Raw genomic sequence first — 17,590 nt, forward strand, 5'->3', positions numbered from 1 at the left:
CCTTCCTTCCTTCCTTCCTTCCTTCCTTCCTTCCTTCCTTCCTTCCTCCCTCCCTCCCTCCCTCCCTCCCTCCCTTCTTTCCTTCCTCTCTCCCTCCCTTCCTTCCTTCCCTTTCTTCCTTCCCTTTCTTCCTTTCTTTTCTTTTCTCTCTCTTTCTTTCTCTTTCTTTTTCTTTTCTTTTCTTTCTTTCTTCTTTTTTTTTCTTTCTCCTTTCTGAAATCAGCTTTTGCCACTTGTGCAATTAGCTTCCTGCCTAAAGGACACAGTGGCACTTCTCCAATTTACCTAATATTTGAACGTTTCCTCCTCTCAGATTTTAAGGGAGGTCTGTTTCCTACTGAGGGTGCGTGTGTGCGTGTGTGTGTGTGTGTGTGTGTGTCTTCTGTATTCAGAGACCTCACACTTGCTTCCAAGCATATACTGACCCTCAATATTTTTTCCTATTGAGGATATTTTCTTTATTTTGTATTTTCCAAATACAGAACAGATATATTGGGTTTAACCATAGTGGAAAGAAATTTTAGCTTATTTTGTGTCATAGGACATGATTTTAATACTTGTGGCCATCTAAAACATTTCTAACCTACAGAAAGCAGAAGACTGAAGCAGTAAAGCAACAGATTATTTCCAAGTTGAATCAAAAAGTAAAACTCTGCTTTAATTATATTTGATAATACTTTAATAGTCCTTCATAACCAAACATTTTTCCCCTACAAGATCTTATTGAAGAAACGTTGTCAGAAAATTATTTTGGAAATGTTTTCTTGGGTTTCTAGAAAATTATTTTATTTGAATAGGTTTCATACCCACTTTGAAAGAAAGGCTTGTTTTTCAACAATTATTTTCAGTCATTACCAATTAAATGATAAATGTTAAATTGTCTTTAAAGGATTCATTTAAAAGTTGACCTCTGCTTCAACACATTAAATGAAAAAGCAAGAAAGTAGGTTATATATTCAGTATGACCTCGACTATATAAAACACAAATGGCTTTGTGATTATAAACATACACCTACATTTATGGAAATGAGTCAAAATATTAGCAGAGGCCATTACATAAGAAAGCCTTCTGCACTATGTTTATGTTTTTTCTTTTTTTTCCCCCTCAGTTATCCATGTGTCCTACAGTGAGGAGTTATTTTTAATCTGGGGGAAATTATAAAGATTCAATAAAAGGGGAGGAGGAGGAAGATGACAATTATTGTTGAAAGGTGACTCCAGAGGTACCACCTCAAATTCTATTAAACTCACCATCAGCACACTTAGAAGCACGGTGTGGTCAATTTTAAAACCAGACCTCATTTCTTGGTCCCCTTTTACCCACTCCAATAACAATCACTTGTGCTAATAGTCTTTCTGCATAACTTGTACTGACAGAGCAAATTAAATGTGCTTTCATGTGGGGAATATCTCCTACAGTGTCTTCTTTGGGAATCCCAGTTCTCCCAGTACTTTTCTTTCTTGGACACATCTCTAGAGAAACACACTATCACTGCCTTCCTTGCGCCTAGATTCTTGGTAGCATCACAACTATTGAAGTTAGGGTAATTCTCTGGTACCACTTCTAGCGGACCAATTTAAATCCCCAACTATGACAAATTCTTGACCCTGAGAAAGAAAATGAGATAAAGTATTTTGATGTTCAAAGCAGTAACAGCTATCAGGATGGTTAGAATTTTTTCAGTTTTTCAGTCGCCCTGGAAATCTGGTTTCCCAAGTACACTTAGCCTTTGCCAGGGTTCTAAAAGAAGACTGACCTAAGGATAACAATGGGCATTCTGTGATTACTTATGGACTTTCTTGTGGTGCATTTCTTTTCATGATTAAATATCTGAATGCTTATTTTTCCAAAGGGAGAGTTTCAATTATTTAACAAATGTCTTACGCCACAAAGATGTAAGAGGTTTAGTATAAATAAATCTAGATGAAGAGGAAATCTCCTTTGTTAAGGTATGGGGGCCATGTATTATTTTATCTGATCTGTCAGTATGGCTTTTTTTTCCTCTCTTCATTTTTGATTACTTAAAATCAGCCTTAATCTGTTAAGCTCTCTGACCATGCATAACGGCTTTTATCTGCATTTTCATCTTTATAATGTGATTAAAACCACTCTTCATATTGTATATATTTCTGGACAATTCATAAAAATATGTGGGATGGTTACTTTATAGAAATTGTAAAATTTACATCTGTATGTGTGTATAAGATATATATAAAGGGCTTTAGGACTTTAATGTAGGTGGCTAGGCCTTTAAATTTAACTTATTCAAATGCTTCCTTCTCCATGTATGACTTCTCTAATTTTCTGGTCTATGATGATATGACAGTTTTATAGTTTTTAAGCAGGAACACGTAAAGAACAACAATGCAGTTTAGTGACACCTGTACTGAATAAGGGCACAAGTTCTTTTTGCCCCCAAACTAGTAATATGACCTTACGCAAGTCACTCACTTTCAATGTGCTCAACTGCTACTTCCAAATACCACCAGTGGTTTCTTTCTCTGATTATATTGAATGATGCTAACTCTTCAAAAAACAGTTAAAAGCGTGTTAAAAACAAAAAGCCTATCGACCAGAGAGGCAGAAACAGCAACTGTGATATTTTTATATATTACTTTCTGGTATTTTTAATAGATACATAATTTATTTCTGTGATATACATTTTAACATAATTTCAGTCACACCATATTTCCTGCTTTGTATTCTGAGTTTTATCACTTATAACTGTCACAGCATTTCCCTATGATATCCTTTGAAAACCCAATTTGTGGGATATTTGGATCTAGTGCATTTGCTTCAGGTCTCAGGGAGTTCATTGTAGGGATAGACACGTTACTAAAAGAAGAACAGGTTGCTCAACTACTCAAGACTAGTCTCATGGGAGCCCAGGACAACTTAAACAAGCAAACATCACTGGATAACTGAGAATTGTTGTGGTGGTGGTTGTAATGATTGCAATAATTGGCATTTACTGAGTTAATGCACCAAGTACAATGGCTGAGCACCTTCACAAACATCTCATTTAATTATTACAACTGTCTAATATAGGTCCTATTACTACCTCCATTTATAGATTAGAAAACTCAGCGTTAGCCAAGTGAAACAACTTGCCCAAGGCCACCAGCTGGAAAGTAATGGAGCAATTTGAAGCTTTGCTTCCACTATTATCCACCATGTAGAACTCTGATATGAGTTGGGAAGGTTAAATGATCTATGTAAAACCCTTAGCATATTACCTGACACACACTGAGTACTCAGTGAATTTTCATACTCATCCTCATCTTCATCACCGCCACCACGACCATCAGTCTGATTATTCCAGCCGACTGTATTAAACTGCTTCAGCAGCAACTGATCAGCAAGTGGCCTGACTGCCCTCGGATCCCATTAGCTGTGACTGGTGGGGTGAAGGGGTCACAGTTCAGTACACTGTCCTAGTATCATAAAATCCAATATTTATTCAGTACCCTACTATTTAACTTCACTCACTTATAAACTGTAGCATGAGAGGTTTACACTGGCTAATTTCTTAAGTTTCTCCTAGCTAGTTCTCAGCTGTAAGGTTTCATTTTATCCAATGTACAGATGGACAGGTTGAGATATGAAGAATCAAGTGATGGCTCTCAATAACAGACAGTCATCAGAGGCAGTTATGGGAAACCCCAAGAAGCCACTTGGTACCAATTTTTTCCATTTGTTAATGAAGTGCTTAAAGAAATATCTGTTGAAAATCAAGTACTAAAATGCTATGAAATAAAAAAAGAGGCCCTTGCTTTTGAAGAGCACCACTTTAAATCGGAGAGAAAAATGAGCATGGAGCCTATTACCACATTGCTCATGAACTTGCTTACAGATTCAAACTAGCAGCTGCTTTTGTGGTCAATTCTCACCAGTCCATGAAGCAACAAATTACTTATTTATAAACACTAAGTTTGTAGTCTCAAATGCTAAACATTTTGAATATAAATTTTTTTAAAAAGCACAGTCCATGCCTTCCAGAAATTATACACCTTTAGGCTAGTGCTAATATCAAGATAGGACAGAGTTGTTTGGTAAAGGAGAACTTCTTCCATTGTTAATATACCTGCAACTTATCACCAAATGATTATTTAGAGCCTTGCGACTCTGAACCCCATTGTCTTTGAAATGTCATCAAGGTTCTTGATGAAACAAAATGGGGACAGCCCTCTCGTAAATCTAGCTTCTTTGTAATTCCTAAGATTTTCTAAATGATGATTCATTTGGTGACTTATCCCTGAATGATGAGACTACAGAATTCATTACCCCTACATGACCCTTGAAAAAATTCTAAAGCATTGTGGAAGGGATGAGCCTTCCCACTGGGAATGAGATGCCAGGGAGACAGGGTAGACACTACAGGAAACAGGAGTTATGTAAGTTCTCTAAATGAAAATTATATTTTATGTTTGTTTAGAAGTATTTGTGAAGAAATAATTCCAAGTAAAAGCATTTTTTTTTCAAAAGAGATGTCATTTCTATTAATGCTGATAAGTTAAAGGTATATATGGGCCTACGAGATGAGATAACATGGAGAATTTCAGGCCCTATTTGAGAATGCAACCACCTGACTCCCATTAATGTTAATGAGCCTCTCACTGGATCATTCTAAAATTTTACCCCCATGGTCTGGTTTAAAGCATCAAGAGTCAGGAAATTTAGAATGAAAGCTGAAATTCCATCTTGGCACTTTCTCTCTGATGTATATACTCCTATGAAAAATGTGCAGTATAGTGCAGCTTCAAGATACCACCTAAGTATTTGAGAATTCTAGAGAAAAATATAGCCTGTTGGGGAGCAGCAGGGGGCATTGGAAATACTGGATTATGAGTCAAGAGACCTGGATGCAGGAAAGTCATTTCATCAACTTGGGTGTTCACTTTCTCATTTCTATAACATTAAACTGTTGGACTAGGTTATAGTTAGGTTATAAATAATATTGTCTGATGAACTTTCTCAAGTAATTGTATCTGTATCATCTTGATGCCAAAAAAAAATTACTGTGTACAGATACTTGTACAGAATTGAAGGACTTCACTGGGCTATACAGAAACAGGAAAAAAGACCATAGACTATTAACAGTAAATAAATGGTTGCCTTTAAGAAGATTGAGCAGAATTCCTCAGACAGTCTAAAGATTGAATGTTATGTCCATATTGTGAGTGGTTAAAAACTTACCTGTGGGGGCAAAAGTCTCATCTAAGGTGAAGCTATATTGGAGGAAAAAAAGTTGTCAAGTTTTACAGTGGGTTGACTTATGAATGGTGGATAAATTTATTTCATTTAGATCCCAATTACACTCTTAGTCTGATTACCTTCTAGAATTGTAAATGGATAAAATATTTACTTTTGTAATAATTACTATAGAGAACAAACCAGAGGCATAATCTGATGAGCACTTAGAATTATATTGTGATCTCTTAAACTACACTCCTCACCTACACAAATAATTACTAGTCATCCCAGAATATAAAAGAATCATATAGTTCTTTTCATTATAGAACCAGGGAGGTTTTTCTAATCCAAATTATTATACCAATAAGATATTTTCTGAGGTATTGAATATTATGCCTGGGTTTCAAAATATAAAAATATAAATGACATAAGATCCTAAGTCATTTGTAAGCTTGATTGCATCAAGACTCAGGGCTTTTCAACCATTTATGAGAGAATCAAGCCCTGTTACCCTAAGGCCATTGTTGAGTGTAATGAATGGACATCTCCCTACCATCTAGAATGGTGCTACTTCTGTTCACAAGATGAGGAAGACCGAGAGAATAGTTGGTCAAATCACCTTTCACATTCTACAGTTCAGATGAAGAAACTTGGCTGAGAAAAGCCCCAGGTGCCCAAGTTAGATGATACCAGTATTTAGTTTTTCTTTGATGTCCATAAAAATATTCAGTTCAGTTATAAAGGCAACTAAAAATGGCAGATAAAAATGGTGAAGAAGATGAGATCTACAAAGTCTGATTGAACACAGGAGGATCCCGACTCAAACATCAGCCCAAGGGTTGGACTAAATGATGTTTAAGACTCCTTGTATCTGGGTTCCTTTGATTTTATGACTCGAAAGACCTCTTCAAAGTCTTCTAATACAATGGCTTTTGCTTAGTGCTTTCATCAAAAGTGTGAGTTTTCTACTCCACTTTAGCCCTAGACAGGTGACCTGGAAATCAAATGATACCCAGGTCCTGGGATCCTTGATAGCATGCCTTCACCCAGTCTCACACCAATTTAGACAGAAATTCTCACAGATGACCCTTTATGCTCCTCAACTTTACCACCCAACTCGTTATTTGCAAATGTAAAGTCTATGACAGACCAGAAATGATCCTCCTTCTAATTTAACCACAACCAGGAAAACTTAATAAGACAAGAAGTTTAGATAGAAGGATAGCATCCTTCATGAGCAAGCATACTGAGGGGAAATATGTCAATATAAGACCACTTCCCCCATAACTCAGTGGTTTCATATCCAAATAATTTCCCCCTCCTCTCAAATGTTAAAAAGTCTTCCCTCTTTCCAGTGTCCATGTGCTGTTACCTCTCTTGGTGAAAGCATTCTTTTCTCCTGGAAAGTGCATGACAGGGTGATTTTCTAAGAAAATCTGACTGCCCTGTTCGCATCAGATGGATAGCACATGAAGTGAAGTGCGGTCCCTTTGTTTCCTTGTTAGCATCACCTGGTTCCTCTATTTGTAGAGCTGCAATAAAAACAGCTTCTTTACTGTGCGTCCTGTTGGTTTATACCAACCATGTCAGGTCCATAAACCATGGTATATTAAAGTGTAATAGACTGTGTAAAGAATACTGGGAAGATATTCCAACCTTTATCCCTTGCCCTCATTCCACACTTTACTACCTCCCAGATGGGTATCCATAAATATGACTTAATTATGTTTGGCATAAAACCCCCACTTTCTTTGAAGAGTGACGTCCTTCTTCAGCCACTTTCTGTGCATGAATACCACCCTCTTGAGGATTAAACCTTGAATATTTTGGTACATTTAGATGATAAGTGTTGTTCATAGCCAGAATGCTTTCTGGAAGTGGCATTTATAGAAACTTTACATTTTTCGTAATTACTCTATTTTAAAATTGTAAGTCTGATACAGACAAAACTCAAGGGTCAGTGTTCTTTGTATCTGCAATCGAGCATCCTAAATAAGATCTGGATGAAAATCAGTACTCTCTCACTGGTTGATTCTATTGGACTCTCTTCTACTTTGTTGAAAAAAGAAAACAAAGATTAGAAATTGTGTGGCAGGAAATGGGCTCTGATCCCCCAGTGGGGAGGTAATGAGCAGGGGCTGTGATCTGCTGGTGTGGGTCCCTGGCTGTCACTTTATTCACCTGTCAAATAAGTGGAGTACCTGCAAGGCATTAAAGTTGAGAGACACAGATTTTGAAATTCCATTATGAAATAGATTTTGGTTGCTGCCCTCAAGAAGCACCGAGTCTAATCAGAAAAGCAGACTGCCAGCAAATGATGTCAGTACTGTGCCCCGCACATGTGAACATGGTTTTGTGGGAGCTGCACAGAAAGAGCCACTCACCACTCAGTGAAGGAAAGGCCCCCGTGGAGGTCTTCATGAAAGACATAACTTTTTAAAGCTTAGTTTTTGAAGGAAAAAAAGACGTTTACAGTGGGAGTGTTTAGGAAGGAGAAGGCAGGGAGGAGGAGGAATTCAGAGCAGAAGAAACAGTGTCCCTAAAAATAAAGGTACAAAAAAAAAAAAAAAAAACAGGTTGACTGGCAGGAACAGCAAGGAGTCCCACTTGCCAGGAGCATAGCGCGTGTTGTGGGAAGTAGAAGGAGCCAGGTTGTGAAGGGCTTACTGTGCAACGTGAGCGTACTTCATCCTGGACAGAGGGGAAGCTGATGAGCACATAAGCACAGCAGTGGCATAGTTCAGTTTGCCTTTTAAGTTGGCAGTTCAGATGCAATGCAGAGAACCGGGTTTCCTGTGCCATGCAAGGAACCTGTTATAGATCAAAGAGCCTAGAGGTTAAAGAAGGTATCTTTGCTCTCAGAAAACTACCTTTTTAAAGTAGACCCCAACATCATTATCTTGCACTTAGTATATGAGAGGTGGTTCAGTTAATCAGGTCAAAGTTTGAGAACTCAACAATGACGAAAGGGAAAAAATCATAAGCATCTCACCCCTACCCACCTGACTCCCAGGTAAATTTGCAAAATTATATATCAGTTTCTGTCTTTCTTTCCTGAGGATTAAATAAAACCAAAATGGGCTGGAACAGCAAATAAAATGACTTTAGGTCCAACATAGGAAACACCCTCCTGAAGACAAGCCTTAGGCACCGTGGTAAGGACATCAGCTTTGTGAGTAAAGTGGGAGAATAGTGAGGATCTGACACGGAAATGATCACAAGCAAAATTATCCTCTACTGAGGGTGGTTGTAGACATTCTTAAGAAAGAAAGGAACATTTGCTTGAAATTTTGTATTACTCATTCCAAAGTCAGACAACTGGAATAATGACTACTAACATTTCCTTCTAGCCAATCAAATAATAAATGGCTACCATTTTTGAGTGCCTAGAGTACATTAGTCGCTATGTTAACCTCTCGTGTTCAGTACCTCCAAGGGTCACAACCACCTTACGGCGTAGATCTTATCATTCCAGTTTTATGAGTAAGGCTCAGAGGAGTTAAGTGACTTACCCAGGGTCTTTCGGTTAATAAGTGACAGGCACAAATTCAACCCAGACCTACCTGACACAAAGCCCAACTTCTTTCCACTATGCTACATCTGCATTTAACTTGGTCAAAACAGCCATCCCACTGGAAGCTTGAACCCCCAGAAGTCTCAACAGGACATGGAGCCATCAGAGGTCTGACTTGCAGAGAGTCTGATTCAAGCAAGCTTCGGCCCCTTTTCATGTAGCTTTCATATATTGGTGCACCTAGGCATCATCATCTTCATTTTGCAGAGATGGGAACTGAAACGTGAGACTTGTCCATGACACTTAAGTGGCAGAGCTGGGCTTAAAAGTTGGAATTTATGCTGAGTTCTGCCTCACTCAGTTGGCCACAGTACTGAGGAGTTTCACAGTGGTTATTATATGGCGTGACTTTATGATAACTAATGAGACAATGGCTATCAGTGAAAACAAAATTCCAGGAAACAAAATTCCAAGGTAGTAAAGCTTTACACAAAAGCAAATGGTCTTTATTCAGTAAAGCCTACATTAAATAAAATCCTCATATCTCTTAAACAAACAAACAAACAAAATGTCTTCCAAAGAAGTCATGTTGCTTTCTCTCCATGACGTAGAATTATGAAAAATACTGTTCTTTAAAGGAGAGAGTTGGAGTTTAAGAAAAGCAACACAGTTCTACCAATGACAGAAAAATTATAGTATGTGTAGGTAGGTCGCCAAGCAAACTTGCCACTCACTCTTCTCCAAGGACTTCCAGAAATTCACATCATTACAGTGTGTCCACAGCCTAGATAAAGAAGTTCGGAAGACAGAATTGATGTGGAGTGAAGCTTCTCATTTTTAGTACTCTGATTTGTTTTCCTTATTGCTTGTATTATCTTAAAATGTGAGACTGTCATCATCTTAAGCAACTACTTTATTCCTCTGATTTGTAAAATCATCATATTTAATTCATTGGAGACAGTGAGACAGCCTCTTGTGGCAGAAAGAGAAGAGAGAAGAGCAAGTTTGGGGATGCCTGTTATTTCTCTACCTCCCTGGGCCATGTCAGTATCTGACAACTCCTCCAAACTTAACTCTTCTAAGAAGCCTACCTAACCCCCACCACACATGTAGTAGGAAATGTAAACTAAAAGGAAGCACCTAAAAGCTAATGTCCATGGGGCTTTGTAGAATAGAAGACTAAGTAAATCCCACACATATTTTCAAGGCCACTGCTAGTCAAAGCTGTAAGGTAAAGACAATTTGCACCTAAGACTTACCATCTTCCATTTAGACATCATTTCCCTTTGGGGTGCCTAGTTACCTGTGTGGCATGCTGTGGCTGGCCCAGGTACCTTAATTCAATAATCCATATAAAGTGTCCTACAGACAACAAGCCATGCTCTGGAAATATTTGTTGCTACCCCTTATCAGAAATCACTTATACTGGATCTTATTTGCTCAGGTTTAATTGCCTGTCTTCCCCAACTAGAATGAAAGTTCTATAAGGATCTTTGCTTTCTTCACTGGGGGATCCCAAACACCTAGAATAGGGTCTGGCACATTGAACAAAAGAACAAATCTACCTATGTCATTATGTCAGTTGCTACTAATGGCTTAAGTCAGAGCTTGCAGAACCAGATATGGCCAACAGGAATAGTCCCTTTGTCCTACAGAGTATTTGAAAAAAGAATTTTTTTTTTAAGTCGGGTCCATTCATTTAAAAATCTTAGCATCTCTGAAAAAGGTGGAAGATCTGGTAACAATGGCAAGTGCCTTCCCTCCCTTACATGGGGCATGGCCTTCCCATTTTCCTACCACGGCCTGTTGGCTTACCTACACTGAGACTGTCAGTTCCAGTATTGAGAAGCAAGGGATAGAATTTTAGAATATTAGGATTCTTCTACTTGGCCTACAGTTGCCTTATTTGCTGCTGATACTAGAATTTGAGTTTGTGACTCCAGTCTTTAAACATTTTCCTTCCAGGTAATGTGTTTTTGTTTTGCTTAGAGCACTTTGAAGAATGAAAATGTACAATGACATGGTCAGAAATGTCACACGTTTTGATGGGAGAAATATTTTAGGCTGGTAGAGCTTCCACATCACACCATGGAAGTGGCTGCCTTTTCTATCTGTACACAGGCCCTCTGCTTAGGAAAAATTAAGATCTCTAGGTTCTTCTCATTTTCCTGAAGGCTCTTTCCTCCCAAACCCTCAGAAGTTCTACAGTATGCACTGGGCCTCTTAGTAACACCCCTTTTTACATTTTGGATGCTTTTTTTTTTTTCCAAATACCCATATTTAGAGGGCCATTCCAAAATCTTACTGAATGCTTAATTCCTTGTGGAAAGGGTATTTCTCATCAGTGAATTTATATGCAACAACCGCTTGACTATAGTTCTACTCACCGCCTGAAGTAGCCAGTTAGAAACTACCTGGTGAGGGAGAACAGCAAAGGTGCTCCAGGAAGATCAATCAGGCCTCAAAGGAATTTTTCCTTGTGTTTGGCCATGCACATAATTAAGAATCACTGGCTAAGAACAAACTACTTGTTTGTTTCACATTTTGGAGGACTTGGTAGTAGGAGAGACATAGGTCACTTCTCTGTGTCTGACTGGCTAAGAATGAGACTAATTCACAGAGACTCCTACGAGGAGGATGGGGGAAATCATACTGCAAAAGATGACCATAACTATGATTTTACCTAAAATGGTGTCGTTATCAAAGCAGAATTATTTTTTTAAAGATTTTATTTATTTATTTGACAGAGAGAGAGACAGTGAGAGAGGGAACACAAGCAGGGGGAGTGGGAGAGGGAGAAGCAGGCTTCCCACGGAGCAGAGAGCCCGATGCGGGGCTCGATCCCAGGACCCTGGGACCATGACCCAAGCCGAAGGCAGACACAACGATTGAGCCACCCAGGCACCCAAAGCAGAATTATTTTAACATAAAAAAAATCATTTTTGTTAATTGACAATTATTGGACTTTGAGGTAATAGTATATAACTTTAGCCTGACATTCTTATTGAGTCTATGTTTGTATTCTAAATATCACGTTTTGGGACGCCTGAGTGGCTCAGTCGGTTAAGTGTCTGCCTTGGGCTCAGGTCATGATCCCAGGGTCCTGGGATCGAGTCCCACATTGGGCTCCTTGCTCAGTGGGGAGTCTGTTTCTCCCTCTGCCTGCCCTCCCTCTGCTTGTGTTCTTTCTCTCTCTCTCTGATAAGTAAGTAAATAAGTAAGTAAATAAATCAATAAATAAAATACCAAGTTTTCTTTTTAGGAAACCTAGTATCTTTCTTTTTAAGCAATATTTGTCCAGCATATGCATTTTTCAACTAAAATAAGTTGTTTAATATATAGGCACTCTTCCTGTGTTTAAGGCTCAGCAGAAAACAAGCCAGCTGAAGTTGCTTCTCTCCTTGAGCTTACCTTCAATTGTCATATAATAAACACATGAGAAAATGAATAGTCTGCCAGGTAGATAGAGGCTGGGCAGGAGAAAAGGTAATGTGTGGAGGCTGAGAGAACTGAGGGAGGGGACAGGGATATGTAGCAAGGGGTGATCTTTTATTAAGTGAAGTCAGAGAGGGTAATATCTGAGCTGAAACCTGAAAACAGTAAGGGAGCCAGTCATGCACAGACTGTGGGCAGGGTGCAGCAAGTGCAGAGACCCCACAATGCGCATGCTCAGTGTGCTCAAGCACCAGCAAGCTGGCAGAGAGACTGGAAAGAAATGAGCATGGGAGCGAGGAAGTGATGTCACAGAGGAGCCAGTGAGCAGACCTGCAGGGCCTCATGGGACATTATGAAGATATTAAAGGTGATGATAAGCCTTTGGAAGGTTTTGAGTTGGGGAGTAACTTGATAAAATTGACATTTTAAAATCAATGATGAAATTGATGGTGAGGTACTAATGATACCTTTCATGTCATTTATTGATCATATATTGTGTGCCAAGCACTTGATATATATATTATCTAATTTAATCTTGTATGGTGTAGTATGACGGTAGTCACTGTGGCTATTCGTATAGGACAGATGAGTCAATAACTATGCAGTTGGTCATGAGTAAATTGACCACAGTCACACAGGTACTACATGGCAGAGCTAAGCTTAGTAAAATAGTGGTATTTTAAAATCCTTTAATATCAGGTGCCTGGGTGGCTTAGTAGGTCAAGCATCTGCCTTCGGCTCAGGTCATGATCCCAGGGTCCTGGGATTGAGTCCCACATCAGGCTCCCTGGTCAGCAGGGAGTCTGCTTCTCTGTCTCCCTTTGCCCCTCCCCCCTGCTCGTGCACTTTCTCTCTCTCTCAAATAAATAAATAAAATCTTTTTAAAAAATCCTTTAATGTCTTTCATGAAGTATCACATCATAGGCCTTAGTAGATAAGACTGATTTTCTTTTCTTGTTCATTTTATGTCACTGTAGCCTTAAATGGAAGGAACCTTAAGGCTTATGTAGATTATGACTTGCCTATTTTTCTAGACATTTTTAAAGTGAAGAAGTGTTATTATCATGCATAATAATATCTTCTGATTAGAGATATGTAAAAGCACCACCCAAAAATGAAACCTCCTAAATAAATAGTTCCTACAGAACACCGGTTCTTGATCTATAAATTCAGAGTTGTATCTCAGTATCATGGATTTCCTTAGTAGTCTTAAGTATTTATTTTTCAAAGCATTTAAAAACAGTATTTTGAGAAAGGAGACCATAGGCTTCCCCAGACTGCCAAAGGAGCCTCTGGGTGTAGAGATAGTGTGTGCAAGTGTTCCAGTGAATTTGTGTGAACCCAAGTAGAACTGCTGTACATGGTTCTGGGTTTCTGATGTTTGGGGAAGGGTGGGGAGAGTGCCAACCAAGTATGTGCCAAAGCTCACAAAGAGGCCAGCCGTAGCTGGGGTGACCACATGTACCAACCTGTCCAATTGTGGATTGCTCCAATTATGTAATTATTAGTTATCACCTTCTTTCACTCTCAAGAGTGTCCCAGTGAGAACAGTAAATTATATGGCCACCATTAGCTCTAGCTATTCTCAAGAAAGCAAGGGTGGGAGATGTAGCCAGTTGAGAACTATCCCCAGGACATGTGGTAGGGGCTGCCAACCCCTGCATTCAGAATTATTTTGATAACCCATGGGTGTAATCAAAGTTAGAAGATTACCCAAAAGATATGATGGAAGAAAACACTGTTTTAATAATAATTATTTCTCGTTCACAGCCAAAAATGAGCATAAAATGGAAGAAAGTCACTTGGAGAATGCACAGAAAAGGTAAGTGGCTCTGACTTGGCCTTAGTCCTTTCTTTGGCTAGCTATTCCTTTTTATGAGTGTTATTATTAAGGGCAGTCATTTTGCTCTGCAACCATCACCACCATCTGTCTTCAGAACGAACTCATCTCCAAGTGGAACTCTGTACCCATTAAACCGTAACTCCCCTGTTCTCCTCCCTTACCCCGGCTCCTGGCAACCATTATTCTACTTCCTGTCTCTGTGACTTTGACTACTCTAGATACCTCTTATAAGTGGAATCAATACAGCATTTTTCATTTTATGACTGGCTTATTTTACTTAGCATAATGTCTGACTAGCCATTCTTTTGGTCCCATTTGTTGAGACTATACATCCGTGAGCAGTAAGATTCTATTGGGAGGTGAAGGGAGACACTATGATACGACTTGGAAACATTTCTCCTCAAAGAGCACAGAACCATTCAGAAGTGATTCACAAGCATCACGTCATGACACTCTCTGCCTCTCCTCCATTTCTCTGCTCCTGAGCCACTTTATGGAAGTTAGGAACAATGTGATCCTTCTTAGCATTACAACTAGATTAAACGAATTATGGCAAATATCTAAGAGACTTATTATGTCTTTCCTCAGATCTGAGAGGATACGGTAAACAAGGGGCAAGTGGGGAGGAGGGACTGACCCCTATATATAAAAAGTGCCTCTGAAATTGGAAGAGACCCCGGAAGTCTTCTGTTCTACCTGTCACCCACTTCAGGCCTCTTCTTTGGTCTTCTCTCTCTTAATAGACAGAAGAACGGAACCACCCAGTTCACCCAGTAATCAGTGGCTCGGGTCCCTGATAGAGGATTTTATTTTTGTCAGCTGACCAGGTTAGTCAGCTTGGCTAGGCCTCTGCTCTTAAAGGGTGAGTGAGAATATACTGAGGCATTCTCATTTTCAGCCCAGAGAACTGAGATACATTTTGCTGGTGCTAATTCTAGAAGGACTAGAAAGTTAAATGAGAGGTAGGGGTAGGAAGTAGCCTATAAGGATAACGAGCTTTACAAATGTGTGAGGAGAGGAGTTCATTAAATGCAACTGAACAAACTCTAGAAACAAACCATTTCCTTCTGTCTAGCTACAATTTCCAAGAGTTCTTAAAGCCTACAGACAGTGCTGTCAGCTCTGCTTCGGCGGGTGCCAACATCTTGCCCTGCTTCCAACTGCCAATCAAATTAACATGCAGATGAAAGTGAAGTTGAGGCAAATCCTGCATTTTTCTAATTGCAGGCATGTTCTTGAGTCAGGATTATCAAGTAAGCATGATCATCTTTAAAAACCAAAGCAATCCCATGATGATGTTTTTAAAGATTTTTGTGCCCCTTGATTGGCTTTATCCCTATATTAAGTTTTTCCCTTCCTCCGTGTATAAAACAAGTATGTCTGTGTTACATTCTGAAGAGACATCCACCCCTTGATGTCAGGTCAAACAGAAATTTGGGTTTCCAGGGTGGATGTCAAATTTCTAATATTTCTTCAAGATTCTTGCTGAAGGAAAAGGGGGCCCACCTTCGAGGGGTCGAAGCTGCTGCTGTGCATTAGCTATGCTGAGGGGGGTCATAAATTTTGGTTGTCAGCGTTTTCCGTGACTTTGTGGTGAAGGTAGTGTAGCTTTCATGTCATACATGAAATATGTTAGATCCCATCTTTAATGTAGAAACCACAGTTGTTTGCTTGCACTTTTTAAGGAGGTTGTTGGTCAGTGTTGCAATATTCGTGTGAGATTTAGTAAATTCTTCTGTTTTATTCTCAAGAGAAACAATTTACTCTGAGGCCACGACATGTTTGCTTTTCTTAAGCAGTTTCTAAAGGCATGCATGTGAAACAGTGAGGGGACGTGTCCCGCTTTGGCTCCTCGACACTAAAAAGTAAAACTGCTCACGTTGTTACCAGCTCTTTGATAGTGTCATTGTTGTCTGTGCTTTAAAGGTATTTAGCCGAATTATAAAGATAGGAATCAGATAAGGAATTGGAGCAGAGAGAAAAAAAGGGAATAGAATGAAGGAAACAAGTTTTACGAAACGTAACATATGATTAGAAATCAGTCTTTTAAAAGTTGAAAGCTATTTGAGAGTTATCTGCTGACAAATAGAAATTTCAGAAAGCACGATGGCCCCTTTGTCCATTGGAGAATATTAGCCTGGCTGTTAAATATCAACAGTTTTCAGGAGGACAGTAGTCTAGACCTTATGAAGTAATCATAGGCTCATATTCTAGCCCTTTAGCTTCTCCTTGAATGAAGGGATAACCCCAAAGTCAAATAAGGCACATCCTCAGAGCAACTTCCTCATTGTCGAAGTTGGAGAGTGCCAAAGCCAGGCCATCCCCTGGGACTTTGTTTTTGCTCTGGTTCTTCTGAAGAGGTTCACTTGCTTTCTTAGTTTCTAAAACACATGGTGGGGGGAGGGAATGCTGAAATTCAGTATTTCCTTTAGTCTCTGTCCCCTTCGAGGGTTCGCAAGCAAGGCCTCACAAACCCCCAGGGTGAGAGGTGGTGAGGGTACATGGTTAGCTCCAGTGTAGATTGGGAAAAGTGAGGCCTCCAGGATGATGATGTGCTTTTCTGAAGCTCTGTGATAAACCACTGAACAACACTGGCATTCTGTGAACAGTCAGTGGTATTTGCAGCATCTGGGTCTCAGGATCTAGACTCCAGATATTGCGAGGGCTGCTGGGGTGATCCGTGAGGCACAGGGACTGGAGTTTCTGTCCTCTTCACTATATCCTGCTGGGAAATCATTTGTTCCTCTGAACACTAAGAGGGAAAGACTTTCTCTTCTCTATTAATGCACAAATAAGTATGTTTCTGTATCAAAGGTGACCATAAGGAAGAGAAAAACGATGATGATGTGCTCTGCTGGGGGGGGTGCTTCTGGGGGGCAACTGTGTCTAAAGTGGAAACAGAAAAAAAAAAAATGCCTGTGTCAATGAGCACAAGCAACAGAAGGGTGGAAAAATCATTTCAATGAGAACTGGGGGACCCAAGAGGTAGGCCCAACGCTGCCAATGAATAAAGTCATTCAGTCTTTCCAGGTCTCTGTTTTCTCATCTCTAAAATGAGAACCTTGAATGAGTTGACCTCTTACATCCCTTCCAGTTTGAAAGCCCCATGACTCTCTAAGAAATTCATGGCCTCTTCCCATGGGTCACAGAACCCTCTACTTGTGTATTTCCACACCACAGTCAATATAATTTTCATTTTGAATGAAATAAAAGTATATGCCATAGAGCGTACATTTGGTTTTATCGGTATTTTGACTGCCACAGTTAGGCGTTGCCTGACATTGCGACTTTCTTCCATTACTGGTTTTGTTCCAAATTATGTATGTTTGGAATTAGAAGAGAGTCCCTTAAGAAATGAGTGCAGTTATTGCCTTTCTCCACTTATGCACTTCCAATCTTTTAATAACTGGGAGCCAAAATTCCCTGGCCAGTAGTTTTAATTTGCATTAAAAACAGATTTATTATTTACAGAAGCACAAAGAATTTATGGGACTCAGAGCTGCAGCTCCAGCTTGGATCTCACCTAATCATAGCCATGGAATCAATTAACAGTTCATCTGTGAAATGTGATAAAATCTTATGAGATACATATTGCCCAATAACT

The 17,590-nt window shown here is 39.4% G+C and overlaps 1 protein-coding gene across 7 annotated transcripts in view; it reads left to right on the top strand.

Moving 5' to 3' along the window:
- Positions 1 to 17,590, top strand: part of FMN1 (formin 1) — a 445,431-nt gene that overhangs the window by 372,645 nt on the left and 55,196 nt on the right. For all 7 annotated transcript variants that reach the window (XR_012373582.1, XR_012373583.1, XR_012373584.1 and 4 more), the window contains one exon: positions 13,914 to 13,965. Coding sequence is in view for 2 of the 7 variants with exons in the window: in XM_073876758.1 (XP_073732859.1) it covers positions 13,914 to 13,965 (52 nt within the window). In the remaining 5 variants the exon portion in view is untranslated. Of the gene's footprint in view, positions 1 to 13,913; positions 13,966 to 17,590 lie in introns of those variants that run through there.

Source organism: Callorhinus ursinus, unplaced genomic scaffold (assembly GCF_003265705.2).
Source record: "Callorhinus ursinus isolate GAN/ISIS: 27379988/994484 unplaced genomic scaffold, GSC_fseal_2.0 scaffold25, whole genome shotgun sequence".
Classification (NCBI taxonomy): Eukaryota; Metazoa; Chordata; class Mammalia; order Carnivora; family Otariidae; genus Callorhinus; species Callorhinus ursinus.